Below are 18852 nucleotides of genomic sequence, written 5' to 3' on the forward strand. Positions count from 1 at the left end.
CTTCAACTAACTTTGGTAACTGGCTGAGGACACAGTGCTTCATCTCTGTTAGCTCTGAACAAGCAGCAAAACAGCTCTGTGCTTTAGCTGATGCAGTGAGAAGAAGGGAAAGCATTGTCAGAGACCTGGGATGCAGCCAAAACTTAGGGCATGAGGAAAGCCTGCACCTGCTCTGACTGCGGAACCGGAGAGATAAGGGCAGGGCTTTGTCCAGCAAGGTGAGAGCAAAAGGCAGCACTAACCCAGGTGGGTGGCAGATCCCAAGTGGGTGCCCCCCGCCATAAGCCTGGGATCCTCCCTCCCCCTTTCCCTGTCCCACAGGCTCTGCAGGAGCATTTACCGTACCTTGGATGGAGATGAGTACTTGGAGAAGGCTGGATTTACTGGTCCACCTTTCTGTCCCCTAAAACGCACATATAATATGTTAGAGGGCTGAAGCACCAGCAGTTTGCTCTGTGGCAACGTTAGAGGAAGCAAGGCCCCAGTTCCTCTGCATTCGCAGCAGGAATGTTCTGGTGTCCCATTGTACCAACCCATATTTCCATTACTTTGTGCCAGCACTGCACTCCATTAGGCTAGTTCTGCATGGAACAGTGTAACCCTACACACCAGACACCAGTTCCAACCCCTCCCCAGGCCCTGCTGGTCTACTTGTTCACAACACAGCATTTCCCTGGCTCTGTTTATTCCAAGTCTCCAGCTGGACTTTGAGCCACGCTACATGATTCATTCATAGCGTGGGAGACAGGGACCCAAACCATGGGAGAACACCCCATGCTGCTGTTGGCATCTCTGCTCTGTCCAAGTGTGACACAGCCTGGCTGGTCTGACCACAGGCTTCTCATCAAGGAGGGACAGACAAGAGCCAAATACAGGCCCTGTAGAAGCCAAACTACACCAGTTACCTGCTCCAGACATCTAAAGTGGAGCCCAGAGCACCCTCAGCTCAAGCACCACCTGAGCCCAGAAGTCACCCAGGACTCTGGGCCTGGTAAGAAGTGGCCTGTTCCTGGCACAACCACTGCTCCCCACGGATGGGTGGATGGAAGCCTTACCTTGCCTATCCACGTCCCCAGGAGGCTGACACACACTTTGCCATTGTCGTACAGGTTGGGATTCAGCCTCCCACTGCACTGGGAGAGGTAGCGGAAGAGAGGAGGGACAGCAGGGTAGATGTTGGGGAGCTGGATATCGAAGAGGAAGAGCCCATCTTCATAGGGCGTGCGTGTGGGCCCTTTTATAAGTGCTGAGAAGAGATCCTGTGGAGAGAGGCAACAGAAGCCAGTGAAACATCCTCTCAGCTTGGCAGGGCTGTATTTACACAGAGAGAGAGGGGAGATGTGATTAACTCAGCTCAAACAACAGATCTCAAGGCACCTCTCCCCATAGAAGCTGCACGTCTACAGCCTGAGACCAGAGTGAGCAGAGATCTGAAGCAGGGCTTTGAGAACAGCCAGCAAGCCCCAAGCTACTCACTGGTTGCACCAGCCCCTTGCTGGCTGCCCACCTGCCTTTCCTGCTCAGCAGGACAGGCAGCCCAGGGGCAAAGACCTGAAAGAGGCTTCCTACAATGAGGAGCTGCCTGTTGTTTCCCACCCTGACTTGAGGAATGCACAAGCAGCCCTTTACTGTAATTACAGTTGTATATCACATGCTGCACACATTCCTGCACCTCTAATGCAAAGGATTAAGGCTTAAGCAGGGAATTCCAGAAATAATTCCAGGAAGAAACTGATGTAGATGCTGAGCCCAGCACTAACACAGAGGCATTTGAGAGCAGGCACTTGCCATTCGATCCTCAAAGGTTTTCACCATGATGCCATCGGGCAGGGAGGTGGCCAGCAGAGCCATCTCCTTCCGCACGGTGCTGAAGAACTTCTTTGCTTCTGGGGGCTGGAACTCCATTTTCTTGAAGGCATGGGTATCTGTGGGGCAGGGAAGAGAACAGGATTAGACCCTGCCTTTGGGAACTGCCACAGGTTCCTTATGAAGGCAAGTCTATAAATGTATCATCTGGATGAAAAGAGTCGACTTGCTTTGGTGCTGAGCCAGGAGGCAGCCTGGAGATGATTTGGTTTTTCCCACACTGTACAGCAGCCACAACCTGCATCTCCTGTTCTCATGGTCCCACACAACATCATCCTTGTGCCCCAGCAAGGAGCCCTGTCCCACAGCTGGGGTAATGACCCTTTCTCTGCAAACCCTAAGCACAGCTCCCCATTTTTATCTATGCACCCTACAGGTTCTGAACACTTTGGCCACCTTTTCTTCTCAGCTCTGGCCTGGCAGGCTGGTTCCTGAGCACCTTGGGCTCTGCTGTCACCACTGTTCCACACAAACAGATGCTGCTCTATATTTTTGGCTGATTAACATTGGCGTAAGTGAACAAGGACTCTCACCCATCAAGGACACCCAGCACAAGCTGTTCCTGCTCTGCTTCTTAACCAATTCATTCCTGCAAATAAGCCTGAACAAAGCCTGCAGCTCTCAATAAAGTACTTGCAATGGAAAGCAGCCCATCTCTGCAGCCCTCCAATGTTACTTACCAATGTGGGCAAAAGGGAAGCACACTCCTGTGGCTTGAGATGTTGCAGTAGTGCCTAGAGATGCCATCTAAAAGCCAAGCTTATGTCCCAGAACAGATTGTGCTACAGAAGTTGTCTTAATTCTCTTCCCTAGTTAATGAGCTGTGAAAAGGACTAGGAAGAAGAGAGGATAGCCCATCCAAAGGGCCTGGAAGCAAAGGTTTTGGAGAAGGGAACACTGCAGGACAACGAGGAAGGATGGAGTCTGCCACGCTGGCCTGACCTGACACACTCACCTGGAGCATACTCCAACACGGAGAAGACTTCTCCCTTGGCACTGGTGAAGGTGACTCCAGGCTTGCCTCCACTCTGTTGACAGAGCACTGGTGTCTCACTGGGCCACTCTGACCTCACTGGTGTCTGTGCCTCGGCTTTTTCTTCTTTCTTTTCTGTTTCCACCATAGCTTCCATCTTTTCCTCCTCTGCAATAGCCACATTATCTAAAGTCTTCTTTAGGTTCTCCTGCAGCTTTTTAATATCATCCAAGAATTTCTTCTCCCGAGTGGGTTTTTCCAGCTCCACGGTCGGGGACGTGGGAGACACAGTCAGCAGCTGCTCCACAGTCATGTTTTTCAGGCTCTCCAAGATCTTGATGGCCTCCTTTAGTTCACGGAAGCTCTTTGGGGCTCTTTCCTTGACAGCTTTCTCTGCAGCCAGATCTGCAACAGCCATAGCCACAGCTCCCTGGACTTGTTCCTCTACTTTCTTCACCTCCTCTGCTGCTGGCTCCTCAGGCTCTAACTCCTCAATTTTTGGGTGGTCGTCTTCCATGAGGCCATTGTCTGTCTCCCAGCTGTCGCTTTCATCCTCCCACTCTGAGGATGCTCCACTGGTGCTGCCGTCAACAGAGTCATAGTCTGACTCCTCAATTTCTGATTCTATGTTGTATAAGTGCTAAAGGAGAGCAGAGTTACAAGAGAGTGAGGCTATGAAAAGGGAACTTGCATCTAGGGTTGGCTGGGCTGTTCCAACCCCTTCCATCTATACTGGGTGGGCTGTGGTTAACTTAAATAACATGCTCAGTGGCTGGTACAGATTATGGATCAGGAAAAACCCATCCTCTACTTTTCAAAGGGGAAAACTAAGGCAAGTTCTAGGTGGGCTGCAGCCGTTCCAGTGGCTGGGATGCAGCTAGGGAGGCACAGAGGCACCTGGACACCACAGGGTTTCCAAATTCAGATGTACTGTGAGTGGAGTTAGTACTTCTGGTCCTGCTTCTGTACCAGCAACTGTGTTGGCACAGAGCCCTGGTTTGGCTGCCTCCACATTCCGTTCTTCCACAGAAACAATGCTGGAAGCAGGAAAACATTCCCATACCAGCTTTCTTCTTCTGTGGCACACACTACTCACCATCAGAGCCCTGCTATGCTGCCTTGGCTGTCACTACTTTGTATGTCACTACTGCTTAAAATTCAACTGGGACAATGAAGTCTAACCCAAGTTGCTGAATAAGCTCTTACATAAAATGTTCTCTTCCCCTTTGCTACTGGAAGCTGAACCCTTCCACGCTCCATCTGGCCTCACCTCTGTTAGTTTTGCACATGCTATGTCTCTCACAAGACCCCCCTGCAGGGGCTTATAGACATACTCCAGCTACAAGCACCAACATAGAAGCAGGGGAGCCAGAACAACTTCATAGGGCTGTGCGAGGAGTTACGAGATGGAACATTTTATCCACTGGCTTTTGGCACTTGAATGAGGGCCCAAGAATCCTCTTAATCTTGCAAGAGATGACCCAGAGGCTAAAGCCCATGGACGCTCGATCATCTTGTCAAAGCCTTGAACTGAACCAGCACTGTTCTGTGCCACCCAGAGATGGGCAGGCAGCAGAGGTTAGCTGGGTTCAACCCAAGTGACTGCAGGCAGGAAAAGCCATCAAACCTCAAAGCTAATCCCAATCTGAGGCAGAAAGGTAATTAGCCAGTTATGCCATCTTTATTTTTAGAGCTGAGAGAAAGCTCCCAGGCAGCTCCTCTCTGGGCACAGGGACAGGCATTGATAAATCAGGGTTTTACCAACTGATAACTCACGCTCCTGACATTCCCCAACTCCCATCATTATGCAGCCGAGCAGAATGGAAGGGGCTGGCGTGACACAGCAGGAGCTGCTGCAGAGCCCCGGCCCTGCAGAGTGAGAACAGCCCTTTGTGGAGCACACATCAGCCCTCTGATTGTGCCTGTGATCCAAGCACATGTGACAACAGGGGGAAGGGAGACAGCAGCCTGCTTTGTGACGCTCCAGTCCACTGCCATAGTGCAGGCATTGACTATTCTACTGTAATTAATGCAGAGCTGCTTGGTTTAGAAAGGAATCTGGAGCGAGTACTTTCTACTCCCAAATGCATCTCTGCAGTGGCGTTCTCTGCCACAGTGACAGAGATGGGACCCTGCAGATGCAGGTCTTCTCTTAGCTTTAGGCTGTCTGCCTTCAGTTGAGGCAACAAGGAGAAAAGACACGGGGTGAAACTATGTGGAGTAGTGAAAAAGATTAAAAGATAGTACAACAGAAAACCTTAGAACAATGCAGAAGACACATCAATGGGGCTAAATGGATTAGCAGTGTGGCTGTATCTATATTTTTAAGCTTGCACTCACCCCTTTTCCCTCCCTGCCCTGTGAAGAGATTTGGGTCTGATCCCTAGGTTAGCTGAGGTGATAACTTGTGGCTCTAACCCAAAAAAGGCAAACCCAAACCCAAAAACCCACTATGGAGCTATTTCACAAGCAAGATGGAACAGGCAATCATCTCCCAGCAGTGCCTCAGTTGGGCAATGCAGGGAAGCCGGGCTCAGGTCAGAACTGATGATCCCTGAGCTCTGCAAGCCCCAGTGCAGCACAGCAGAAGGGCAGGAGCAGGGCTGTGGAGCAGCTGGGAACATGCAGTGCAGTGTGTGAAGGAGCAGCAGCCTGCCCATACCTTCCCATACCTTCCCCCTTCATTCAAGAGCAGCGATGGCCAGTTAGTTGCCCAGTCCTCCTGACAAAGGATTTTCTTGTGCTAACAGAATTGGGAAGTCATCCTATCATACAGGAAGGCAAATGGAGCAAGATTCCCTTACTCAGTGAATCTCTCTGCACCCAGGATTTAAACCCAAGACTTATCACTCAGTCGACGATTACGGGGATATCACAAGCTGGAACAGGACCTCACCTGAGGCAGAATAATAGTCTTGGAGTTATCAGCCCACACCACTTCCACTTTACTGCTGACATCCACACGAGCCACTTGTCCAACTGAAGGCTGTGGAGACAAGAGCAGTTTGTCAATCCCTTTCCCTTCCCAGCAGTGCAGAGCAGGAAGGTTTGAGAAACAGGTATTCCCCTGCTGGAGAAGCACCTAGAGCAGTGCTTGCAGTCCTGGGCTCCCATGGGGAGAAGAATCACACAGAAATCCCACAACGCTGCCCTAGAGAAGGGGAACACTCCCCCCCTCACTGCCCAAGGAGGGGAGGAACCAGGAGGGCTCATCTGGCAGGAGGTCTGGTCTCAGCAGGACCAGGGCCATTGCAGGGCTGTGCCAGGAAGGCGACAGGACCTTCCCTGGAATGGGGCTGCCCTCTAGTGGGATCCCAGCAGTTGGCCCCTGACACCAGCATCAGGGGCTCCCAGCAGCTTCTCCCCGCAGGGAGCGAACAGACAAGTCACCACTGGCACGGCGTGTGCACAGCAAGTAGCACCTTGCACTGGAAGGAGGTTATGTAGGTCAGCTGAGCAAGCTGGGATGTGTTTCATGCTGCTGAAACTGGAGCTGCACGAAGAGCCACACTACACCTTTTACCTGTTATTTAGGACAGCAGTCTCCAAAGCTGGAGGTCTTCCCTGCACAGTGAGGAAGCTGCTTTCCTAGTAAAGAGTGTGTCCCCTACAATACAAATTGTTCCCTCTTCCTCCCCAGGAGACCAACCAGCTCAACAAAATTAACATGTACATAACAGCTCAGATGCAAACCACAACCCCAGTCTTCTGTTGCCAAGTGAAACTGGTTTAATGACAAATCCACCTTCACTCTTGCTCAGGAGCCCACAGAATATCCTCATAACAGAGATTACTCTGAAACCTTAAGCAAGACTCTTACTGAAACCCCTCAGGCATATGTGATTCTTGTCTTCACTTTGTTCTTGCTCTGCTATAGACTGTCACCAAAAAGCAAAGGATTTCAAGGTTGCATCTCCAGACTTAAGAGGTTTGATGTGTTACTCATGACAGCAGGGAGCACCAATACAAAGCTAGCAAGCTGAGGAGCTTAGGATACCCCTGCAGGGCCTGAGGCCCTCTGAGTGACTCTCTCAAGTGTCTCCACTAATACCTGGTGAACGTGGTCACGTAACTGTGCCCAGAACCCACCTCATCCTCCTTAGCCGTGGCTCCATCCGAGTTGCCAATGCGGATCACGATGTCAGTGGTGCGGAAGCGGAAGTCTGGGTGATCAGCAATATCATACACACTCACATCCTCCTCCTCCCCGATCAGCTGCAGCACAGGCAGAATGTGAACACGTCAGCCCCAGGCTGCTGCACTGACCTGCACAACATGCTGCAACACTTCAAAGTACTGTCTTATATGGGGTCAGTTTTCAGTTGTCCAATAGCCTGCAAGGAGCTGCTCATGTCCCTTCTTGTCACCTCATCCTGCAGCACATCAGTCAAGGTACAGCAGTGAAAGGAAGCAGATATTCTGTCTCATCTGCTCATCCTCACCTTTACTTCAGGTTCTACATCATGATGGTCACAAGACATGCAAGCACTACGTTTTATCCCATTCTGAACACCCAGATTTCTCAAAGCAGTTTGCTGGGGCCCAAAGGGTTAGAGTTTACTTCTGAAACGATCCAAGGCAATGGGAAGTGTTTGACAAAAGCCTTGTCAATTAATAGGAAACATCTTTCCTTTGATTCCTCCTGGAGGAAGAGAGCTAGGAGCCCCACAACTAATGAGAAATGGGTGAAGTGGAGCACAACCCCACGTCTGACTCATGTTCTGCTTCTAGATCTAAAGGGCCCTTCTCAGTTCTGACAATGTGGTCTCCCACCCTAGGGCAGAAAGCAGTACACCCCCTTTGTGTGGCTTGAATCCCCCTCATCTCCCACTAGACCAGAGTCCATCAGGACTCTGCAAAACAGTGTCCATATAAGCCCTGAGGAAAAGGCATCAGGCTGACTATAGGCAATAGTGCCCAGCAGAGTGAGCAGGACAACATGCAATAGATTGAGTCTCTTTCCATGAGAGACTGGAAAGATTCTTATAGTGAACTTAAGAAATCAACTGTCTCTGACAACCTCAGCAATAACCTTCAGCCTGATGCTGACTATGGGATATAAAGCCTCTGTTTGGTCTTCACTGCCCTGGAGGCACCTATAAACATGTAGCTAAGCCTTGCAGGCCCAAAAGCACATTGCTGTTCCCATCCTCAAGGACAAACTCCACTGGAGAGCTGACTCCCAGGCTTATCTATGTTTATCTGTGAAGCCTGTGTGTTTTGTGGCTGCTTTTCTCTTAGCTGGCTCCAACAAGCACTGGCTCCTGCACTTACCTCCACATCATCTCCACTGGATTTCAACTTGAACCACTTCACCACACAGGTACGGCCAATATGGTCACCAGATTGCACGACTCCATATAACCCAGGGTCCTGGGAGCTCTGAGCTTTGGGTCACAATGGTAGGGAAGAAAAGAGACAAGATAAGTGAGGAGCAGAGACTGTGCACAGCAACTGAGGCTGTCAGCTCCCAAGCTCTGCCGGCTGAAACCTTCCATTTGTGAATGGCAGGAGGAAAAACACTTCTTCCTACACAGTCACAACTGTACTCAGCTAATGACTGCAGTTTAATGGGGCACAGAGTGATGATAAAATAAGATTATTGGACTGGGTGAACACATCCACTTTGGGACCGCTTTTGAGCTCTATCACCCAGAGAAAACACACTGTCACCTTAGTGCTCTGCTCTCAAATCATACAACCATGGAATGCCAGACTGGTTTGGACTGAAGGGACCTTAAAGCTCATCCAGTCCCAACCCCCTGCCACGGGCAGGGACACCTTCCACTAGAGCAGGTTGCTCCAAGCCCCTGTGTCCAACCTGGCCTTGAACACTGCCAGGGATGGGGCAGCCACAGCTTCTCTGGGCACCCTGTGCCAGCGCCTCAGCACCCTCACAGGGAAGAACTTCTGCCTCAGAGCTCATCTCAATCTCCCCTCTGGCAGGTTAAAGCCATTCCCCTTGTCCTGTCCCTACAGACCCTTGTCCAAAGCCCCTCTCCAGGTTTCCTGGAGCCCCTTTAGGCACTGGAGCTGCTCTAAGGTGTCCCCTTCAGGAGCCTTCTCTTCTCCAGGCTGCCCCAGCCCAGCTCTCTCAGCCTGGCTCCAGAGCAGAGCTGCTCCAGCCCTTGCAGCAGCTCCGTGGGCCTTTTGGCATCTCTTCAGCGTGACACAAAGACTGTCAGAGTCCAACCTGACAGTACTTTGTGCTCTCTACTGTTGAGGGACTATGCCTGCTAGAAAAGGAGCTGAAAGCAGATGGTGTGCCATCAATATTTCATGGTCAAAAGCTGTAAGTGTCTTTGAACTTGTACTGTGACCCTCACTAGTATCATTGATTGGTTTGGTGAAGAAAGGGGAACCAAGATGCCTCTGGATCCCAAAACCTCCCCATGAAAAAATGGGGGGGTCATGACAGATAAGCCATACAGAGAAAGCAGCCTCAAGTGAGCTGTTCCTTTCTCCCCTTGTTCTGCAACAGAGCTCAGGGCTTTCAAGGAGAAGGTGGCCACCTCTACTACTCTACAGAAATACTGAGAATCCCAGCTTTGCTCCTTGGAATTTATTCCTTCCACATCTCACCTGTTGTCACAGTTTAACAGTTTAAATAATGGTGTTTAAATAATGGTTCTCTACTGATACATTAAGTTGGCTGAACCACTGCCCCTTGTTAGGCTCCTGCACCTACCTCCAATGAGTACTACTAAGGCTACCACAAAAAGGGCTGCAGTGTACATTAAGAGATCCAGACTGAAGAATACTTGCATCTAAGAGCATGTTTGCTCCCCAAGGAGAGGATTGTTTTGACACCCAATACCTCTTTTGTCCACCACGAAGTCCCCAGGGCAGAACTCATTGTTGTCGAGATGATGGACGGGAATCAGCTCGTTGGAGCGGATGTTTGTCTCCACGGTGCCATCCTGCCACATCACGTCAGCTGAAGTCATCGTGGTCACCACTTCCACAGCAACCCTGGGAACACGGAAAGGGAATGAGTTACCAGAGGGAATGTGCATGGTCACAGCCAGAATGTGATGCTGCCAGCCTCAGAATCAAGACGGGTCTCAGCAACACAGAGGTACACTCCTCAGCAGGCTGGGATGCCAGAAACCCCACCTTGTCCCAGTGGCTTTGTTCTGACAGGTTCTCCATCATCTTGCAGATGTCACATTGCTGCAAGTCTGTATTACAGGACTTCCTTTCCAGGGAGCTGATGCTGAGCTCACTTTTATTCCTAGTGGAGCACATTAACATCTACCAGCACCTACTTTCTACCCCTGGCAGAGGCACAACAGGAGCTTCAAATACTTTGAACCTTAAGAACTTCTCCACTGAAGCACCTTCTGCCTGACAGCTCTGAGTTGTCTTTGAAGCCAAAGGAGCATTGGACTGGAAAGGGAAGCTAAAGCAGCATTCATCTCAGCCCTTCCAGAAAAAAGGAAAAAAGCCAAACAAAAAAACAGAGGCAACACAGTGATTATGGGTAAAGCAAAAGGATTTTGTTTGAAAGGAGAAAAGTCTCCTTCTCAGCTGTTCAAACACATCCATGTGTCTCTGCAGCTCAGAAATCAAACCTGCACACGCAACAATGGACCACATGCTGGTCCTCTGCTGTGGAGCTTGACTAAGCTGCCTGAAGAGGCAAGTTGAGAAGTTGAAGAGCTGCACTTTAGCTGGAATGACTCTTCTAATGAGCCCTTCACCATTTCCATCCTTCCTACAGCACAGACCAAACTGAATCCCATGCAGAGTTTAAACCTTGTCTTTACTTTGCTGGCCAGGCCTTCCAGATACAAAAAAAGTGCTGTGCGTTGGTTTCAAGCCAATCCATCAAGACAACACAATAGGCAAATAGAACTGTTTTCCCCAGCCCTGTTCTTATGCATGGAGGATCCAACAGCATCAAACCGGGGTCTGGAATGTCAGAGAAATACTTTGAAGTGGAAATAATATGAAGTTTCCAGTAGGACCAGCACTCAACAACAGAATATCAGAGACCAAGCCTGCAATAGGTCAAGTGTGGTGGGTGACATGGCAAGAGATGGTTCCTTGGGGAAAGTGGGGGTGTGCAAAGCTGAGGATGGGAGAGTGGAGAGCCTGGAAGGAAATGATACAGCCCTGTCTGCAGCACAGCTTATGCAGCTTCACAAACAGAAAAATCATGACTTAACATTAATAAACCCCCCTGTTATATCCTCACTAAACCAACCAGAGGTCCATGATGCTTGGCAGCATCTACTGATGGGCATCAGCTTCAGCTGAATGTTCAGACAGCAAAGACCCCTCATGCTGAGCTGTGACCAGCTGCCACATGTGTCCTGTACAGTATCAGCTGGAGGTTCACACTCCGTGCTGAAAAAAGCTTCTAGTTTCTTATTCTCCGCAGCATGGTCATCTCTGCAAAGGGCCCTGGCATCTGACCTCTGCATTTCCTTCTTGGAGCTGCCCAGATCCAGCCCAGGAACCTGCGCTCCCCAGTGCCTGTATGGTGCAGGAAGCTGCCAGGTTCACCAGGTAAGCTCTCCTTAACAAAGCCTTTAGTGAAATGGAGGCCCCAGCACAGGGGTGAGAAGTGAAAAGCGAAGCAAGAATCAGTTCCCAGGACCTCCATCACACACTCCTGCTCTTTCTGTCACTTGAATACTACTTGTGACCTTCAAATCCAGGTTCTCCAAACCCCACAAGGACTAAAGGAGCAGCTCTCTTGGCATGCAGGCAAAGCTAAAACACCTAACCAAAATGTGACTGAAGTTCACGGCATTCTCAAACTACTGGGTCCCTTGAATCCTGATACTGCCACTTTTCTGCCAGGATTCTCACATATCATCTCACACTAGCTTGTTTCTGGTGCAGGATCTGTATACAACTAAGTAGCCCAAGGAAGCCAATTGCCAGATGTCTCTGCATCCCATGAAGAGTTTAAACATTCTCAAATCAGGTAAAAGGGAAAAGCTGCTGAGATCCAGTTTTATTTAGAAGTGGGCAGACACGGGCAATGCTCCCTCCTTCCCCAGGGTATGAAATCAATCCCTCCAAGGCTCTCAAGGAGTGCACTTTGTTCATTAAAAACCCAATATAAAGTATACTGCTGGCAAAAGTTGTCCATTTCTCTCCAGAGTAGGGTAAGGCTAATAGAGAGCACTGCAGTGTGAACCCCTGCCAACACAGAGCTCCCTGCTCATCTGGAGACAGCTCTTGGAGGAGAAGCTGTCCACTCCTGCAAGCATGACCTGTCCTCAGCCTCTCTGCAGCAGCTGCCAATGGGGTAACCAATTCATGTTGTGTTTAAGCTGTGTGATCTTTATTCACCCATCTCTTTCTCTGCATAGAGAGTCTAATGCAGCACAGACATTCTGCCAATGCCCTGCGGCACAGCTGAAATAAAATAGCATCAGTGTCACGTCATGTGGCCCCAGTTTCACCAGAAGCTGGACTGGGACCAAGCTGATTTCACACAGGCCACTGCACAGTCATCATAAGGGAATCACTGTTGGTTACTACCAAGCGGTGTTCTAACATGAGGCACGTCATCACCTTCCACCCAAGCTGGGGAGGTGGTTTACATCTGGGAGCCTTGATAAGGGAGGTTTTTGGCAAAAAAATCTACCTGGCTTTGGAAACCCAACTCACCTGTCTCCTGGCTTAAACTCCCGTGAAACTTTTGTCTTCTTCTTCTTGTGCTTCCGCTTCAAGTTTTTGATGGAAAGAGGGATGCTCTTCTTGCGGCCAGTGCCGCTGCCGCTCTGGGATGAGGCAGTGGAGCTAGCAGAAGAGGTGACAGAGCTCGTGTCGTCAGTGTCATCAGCTGCTTCATCATCAGCATCCTGCTCCATGGACTGAAGCCGGTAGTCGGACAATCCTTCGTCTTTCAGCAGAAAGGGAGGCTGCTGCTGTCGTGCTGCTGCTCCCTCTTTCTCCTTGCCTGTTTCCTCAGGCTGCTCCTCCTTGCTCTCCCCAGGACTCGGTGCACTGGTGGGAGAGTCATCCAGCTCACACTTGGATTCAGGCTTAAGCTCTTCTGATTTTTGGTCAGCAGCTGCAGCAGCCTCTTTGTCAGGGGCTTCACTGGTACCCTGAGACTCTGGGGAGCAGGACATGATCTTCACTATCTGCTTCTTCAGCAGCCTCCTCACCTACAGAAAGCAGAGCTGAGTCAGACAATGCCCGTGCACCCCACAAGCTGCCAGCCAGCTTTGCACACAGCGGAACACAGCACCCCACAGGCCTCTGCACAGTTCACCTGCCCCAGAGCATCCTGCAAACCAGCATCTCACCACGGCTCCACTCCGGAGCAGCACTGGGCTAGTCCAAGGACAGGCTATTTTAAGCTTGTTCTGAAGTTTTGTTATGGAAGGCCACAAGTTAATCTATGTAGCAGAAAGAGCTATGCAGGAAGGTCACCATCCCCACTGATGATATCCTGTTATTCTAGGAACACCGCTGCTCTGCTGCCAGCATGTAGAAGCCATAGCATGACTCACTCGGCCTAGGAAGCAAAGACTTCTTCCTTGTCTCACTGCAGCAAAGATTTAACTGAACAGCAGAGCTCCATGGGAAACCTGAGGTCATGCTAATGAAAACAATGTGTGTGTAATGGCCCCGGCTGTCAGAGCACACCAGCTCTGACACAGCTCGACCCCTGCAAGGTGACACCTCTGTGTGCAAGGTCCCGTTTGTGTTCTCTGGTGGCATTAGCTGCATGCTTCACCCAGTGCAGTCAGACTGCTGCACAAGGTGACTCGGCTCCTGGCAACAAGAAGCCATTACTCTTTACAACCACCACTCCAGGAGTCACATTTCAGGCTGCAGGACAGCGCGGAAGGTTTCTGCTTGAAAAGCCACAGCAACCAGAAATGCTTCGAGAAGACAATGACTCCCTCGAGCCCTCAACTCACCTTTTTGGCAACTGACCCTTCACCCAGGACACAGTTCCTCTCGGGACATTCACAGGTGATTTTTGCAGGTTCCACTTTGTCTGGGAACACATAGAGGCACCTTTCCCCAAGCTGTCTTTGGGCATGGTCAAAGCACCCCAGCCGCTTTACCCTGGTGGGACAGGAGGACAGCCATGAGCAAAGTGCAAAAGCAGAGCAGAACCTAGCAGTGCCCAGCAAGGCTGGCAGGACCTCTTCTTCTGGGATGGCAGAAGCTGAACACCACATCAAATCGTTCCCAGGCACACAGTTCTAAAGGAGGAGGGGGGATCTCACCAGGGACTGGGTGGGATATCAGTCACTCCTCCCCCTCCAGCTCCCCTTTCAGAGACACTGCCAAGAGATATTTGAAGTGGGCACTGGGTTTGGGGTTTTTTTGCTGCCATCTGAGAGCTGCTCTCCTCCAGCTTATGAACTCCAGGCAGGAACCAACACTGCATGAAGCTATTACTCATCTGACTTTCCTTGCCGAGCTGTGTCCAGCCCAGTTTTGCAGCTGCGGCCTGCAGAGGGCACCAGCTGCTCCCTCAGCACCAGCCTGGCTCCAGAGAGGACACCTCAGCTGCCTTCTACACACACACAGAGAACAGATGCCCCCTGCTCCAGCCACAAGTGGAAGGATGATGGAAGAAGTGACCTGTTGCCAAACACTGCTTTCCTCTATTCACTTGTCAGCTGGAGAGTACTTGGAGATGCTAGTCCTTGTGTTGGTAATTCAAGCATCTGCTAAACTGATTTGGAAGCTATTCTCTGACATTTTGAAGCTCTGGAATACACAGGCACAGATCAAGGAAGAGCAGCATTGTGTCTGATCATTTAGCAGGCAGGTCACCCATAGTCTGTGCAAGCACTGGGTGCTGGGAGTGAAATGGGTTTCTCTCACCTGGACAGCTTCTCCTGGCTGATTACTGAGGGAGGAGGGCTCACACTGTCAGTACCTCCAGGACAGAAACTTTTAGTGATCCAGGTAACCTTTAGTTCTACCACCTGTACCTACAATGTAAAGAGAGAGAAGGCAATTCAGTTTTCCAAAGGCTTTCCTAGACCAGTGTCTAGGATCTGAATACTTACACCCAGGAAAGCAGCAAACCTGTGTGTGCTCCCATAGTCTGGCTCTTGGCAGCACCAAGAGCTTCTATAGTTCTTAACTTCAAGAAAGATGACACATGACTTGGGAAGGAAGCTATATACATACAAATCAGCAGCCCAATGTCACAGAGACATGCTAATGGACTTGGGGCTGCTTCCTCTTGGAGTCAGCAATATTTCTCCCTTTCTGGACAGCATGCAACATTGAGTTCCAATAGAAGAGGTGCTTCTACTGCTCTAATGACCAGTCTCTAAGAGTATTGGCACATGATCACCTTGCAGGGTGCTGGCAGGGAGGCAAAGCCAAACCATGCTCAACAGTCCTGTCAACCCACAGCGAGGAATCTGTCACCTCAGGAGAACACAGCCACCGTGCGTGTGCTCATGGAAGGTTCCCATGGCAAGCTGACTCTGCTCCAAAACGCCAGGCAGGACCCCGTGCAGGTGGCTGCACGTCTGCTGCTCAGTCCTTACCTCTTCCACCACCACTCTGAACTTGCTCTTTGTGCTCAGAACAGGCTTCACACCCGACAGCCACTGCACGCTGGAGAAGACTTTAGAAGGCCCGATGAGGACTTGCCCAGGATAAAAGCCATATGAATCATCAAAGAAGAGACCCTGGGGGGGGAAAAGGAGGTGGAAAAACCAGCATAAAGGACTGGAAGATTTATGATTCCAGCATTGCTTGTGTCTCATTTGTGATCAGTAAGATTAACCATAAAGGTAAAGTCTGCAAGTTGCCCATCTCCTAAAGCTCATTCCTCTCCTATAGCAGTTCCTATAGCAACCTGCTCTGTCACACATCCAGACAGGACTATGACTCAGTGGGGGAGAAGCAAAGGAACCTGAAAGAAACAAAAAATGTGTATTTCCACACAAATGCTCTCAGTTCAAGGTAGCCAAGGTGGGCTGAGCACTGGGCAAGGGCACCATCTCTTTTCTATGCCCTGATTCAAGCATCTATAGCTTTCAGAGCCAGAGGATGCCTGCCTTCACTCCTCTGCTCCTCAAATTCATTGTTAAGTATTATTTCTGTCTTGGGTTGGTTAGTTAATATGACAGTTCTTTGAAAACAAAACAGGACAAACACAACAAATGCTCTCCTAGAGCTCCTTCCCTCTGATATTTAGAGTGACTTTAGGTTCAGAGTGTGGGGGTGCACAGAGCAGTGTAGGGTAGGTAAAACACTGAGCACACAAAACTATATAAAGTCTTGTAATTTGTCAGGAAGGATAAGAGCAGTGTGACAAGATCTAAGCCAGGTAAGTTCTGAGAATGGGATCAAGAGTAACAATGGAGATAACTCCTGTTTCAGACCAAACCACAAGTCTCCAGAGGGCTACGTATGATTCAAACACAGCCTAACTCAAAACAAGGGCTCAAAACTGGGTAACCAGAACCTGGATGCTACTACAAGCAGTAAACATACTGGAATCATACAACCCAAAGTAGCAGAGAGGAAGATACTGGAGAATATCTAGATGCAGACCACTCCTCTTCTGTACAGAACAAGAAAACAGCAGCAGCACATGCTATTAAACTGATACTCCATTTACTCTTCAAGAAACAGGGATCAGATTTTAGCAGAAGTGCTGTCTTAGGTCAAAGGGACCTTGGATTTGAAGGCTGGGATGGATAGGGGCTGACTGCATTGCTAGCTCCTAAGCATTAAACACCATTCTCAGCCAACTCCCAGTATCACTGCAGGAGTACAGTGAGGCCCTGCTGATGGCACCTGGAAGAACAAGCAAGCTGTCACCCTTTAAAGGTGAGAGAGATTAGATCCCATCACCACACAGGGAATTCTGTCCTGCCCAAAAGCTAGCAAAACCTTCCCCAGCACATGATTTGGAAAATGCCAGTATGGTGGCAGGTCTCCGTTCAGAGAACACGATGGACCACAACAACAAGAGAGACAGTGCTTTATGTGATGTGGAAACGTGCTTCTAGCACACCACCTTTTCAACATGCCCTTTTCCAGAAGGGAACAATTTTGAAAGCATTAAATGGAGTAAAGAGCCTTTTCAAGCATGTACAGATCTAATGAGCAGTGAACTGCCTTGACATCAGCCATCTGACTACATGTTATGCAAGTCGTTTGCAAAGGAAGCAGTTGGATTCATGAATTGTAATACCTCCACAAAACCTGCTCATTACTAACATCACCTTCAAGCTACATTCTGTTACACTTACTTCAAGTGAAGATCTAGTGAAGTGCTTTTCAGCTGTGATGCATCATTTAATTTTAGGATTCATAAATGCCTATACTTTTGTCTTCTCCCTCCCTCTTGCACAAAAAGCTTACAAGATGAAGGTGATCAAAAAGAGTCTCAGGAGAAGCAGCAGCTCACCGAGTCACTGACATGAGGACAGACATCATACAGCTTGGCTCCGTCTTCTGTGCTCATAGAACACCTGGAAAACAGACAAGAGACACAGTCACATTTCCAGAGCCAAACACCACCAAATCAACTGACACTGCCTGAGTGGGTCTGTCCATACACCCAGCAGTGTATCACTGAGCCTTTATGATGCAGAGCAAAGCTGGTTATAGACAAGCTCTAAAAGACCTGCCTGGTATCTAAAGGTTCCATTCAGCATGTAAAAAGAAGTAATGATAAATTCAAGTAATATTAAAGATGTCTGTTTTAAAGGTCCCATTTGTTATTCACACTGATGCAAGAACCTCAAGGCAATTTGGGCATCTTGCTTCAGCAACAGCTTCACTTCCAGAGTTAGTTCTGATGGGATTTCAAATGATTCATTAGGAAGAGATTTTGGAAACAGTTACCTCATTTCACATAGCTATGTATGAGCTGGTAACAGACAGCAAGAAGGTTTTAAGCTGCAGCAATAACTACAGGAGATACTGATAAAGAAGTGGAGCTATTTTTCGCTCCCAATTTAGCACATGCATAAGAGTCTTCCAGCCTGAAACAAATGCTGAAACAATCAAAATCAGACATATCCACCAGTCATCTGTTATAGCTCTCACATTGCTTCTCTTAGAAAGGCTCAGAGCTGGCTGCAGGATTGTGGGTTTGGGGTTTTTAGAACATCAACACTCAATTTACAGGACAGATGGGATATATGGGATATTTCCCAGCTTCCAGGCCCATAAGCCTCCCGGCCCTCCACTGGTTCTTCCTTCCCTTGCATCAATAAAGTCTGCTGGACAAAACAGGCTTCAGTGCCAGTGAATGTAGTGAATTCAGAGGGGTTTAGCTCACAAGTAACTGTCCGACACGCACAAGGAACAGAATTCAGACCCTTCTGCTGGCTCCGCAGAAGGTAACCAGATATTTATTTCCATATCTCTGGTTAAATCTCTCTCTAGAGATAACTTTGGATTAGGTCTTCATTGAAAAAGCAACCTACTACAGTTGCAGGTAACAGTGAAAAAGCAAAGCTGTTCGATCCTGAGCTGCTTTTTCATCTTTGGTAAAAAACACTGGCCTGCAAGTTTCTACACTTTCACAGACTTTTCTTAAGGTAAGAATCCTCTCAGTGGGGTTATGCTCTCCGACTGAGAAAAGGTCTGGAACAGCAACCCATCTTAAACAGCTACTTTTCCAGAGCAGAAGTGCAGTTTAAAGAGCAACATGCTTGAGTTCCGAAGCAGTGATCTGCTGGGATTGAAGAAAAGTGTCACCTTCCAAACAACAGCTGTTCCAGAGGGTGACCAATGAATCTCAATGTTTTCAGAGACAGATGTATTCTTACTCTACATCTGAAGATAAAGCAGGCAGATAACTCATCAGGATGTGAATGAAGTCTGTTTCTGGTTCTCCTAAAATAGACCAGGACTGTGAAAGCCAAAGGGGGACAGTCTTCAACAGCAAGAAGTACCTGGCTCCATTGGAAAGCTTGAGGATGACCTGGTTCTTCAAATCATAGACCTTTCCCAGCCAGCAGTCATAGGCTATGTAGTCACCATACATGAAAGGCTATGAAGGAAACAGGAAACAAAACCTTATACATATTAACCCT

The 18852-nt window shown here is 49.1% G+C and overlaps 1 protein-coding gene across 2 annotated transcripts in view; it reads right to left on the reverse strand.

Annotated features, from left to right (window-relative positions):
- Positions 1-18852, reverse strand: part of UBE2O (ubiquitin conjugating enzyme E2 O) — a 67516-nt gene that overhangs the window by 4912 nt on the left and 43752 nt on the right. For both annotated transcript variants that reach the window (XM_030505685.1, XM_030505686.1), the window contains exons 4-17: positions 18712-18809; positions 17214-17277; positions 15337-15480; positions 14657-14766; positions 13735-13885; positions 12470-12972; positions 9657-9811; positions 8114-8226; positions 6929-7054; positions 5736-5825; positions 2822-3479; positions 1789-1925; positions 1056-1259; positions 346-403 (exon numbers count right to left, since the gene is read on the reverse strand). In XM_030505685.1, the coding sequence (XP_030361545.1) occupies positions 346-403; positions 1056-1259; positions 1789-1925; positions 2822-3479; positions 5736-5825; positions 6929-7054; positions 8114-8226; positions 9657-9811; positions 12470-12972; positions 13735-13885; positions 14657-14766; positions 15337-15480; positions 17214-17277; positions 18712-18809 (2611 nt within the window). The remainder of the gene's footprint in view (positions 1-345; positions 404-1055; positions 1260-1788; positions 1926-2821; positions 3480-5735; positions 5826-6928; positions 7055-8113; positions 8227-9656; positions 9812-12469; positions 12973-13734; positions 13886-14656; positions 14767-15336; positions 15481-17213; positions 17278-18711; positions 18810-18852) is intronic.

Source organism: Strigops habroptila, chromosome 14 (assembly GCF_004027225.2).
Source record: "Strigops habroptila isolate Jane chromosome 14, bStrHab1.2.pri, whole genome shotgun sequence".
NCBI lineage: Eukaryota > Metazoa > Chordata > Aves > Psittaciformes > Psittacidae > Strigops > Strigops habroptila.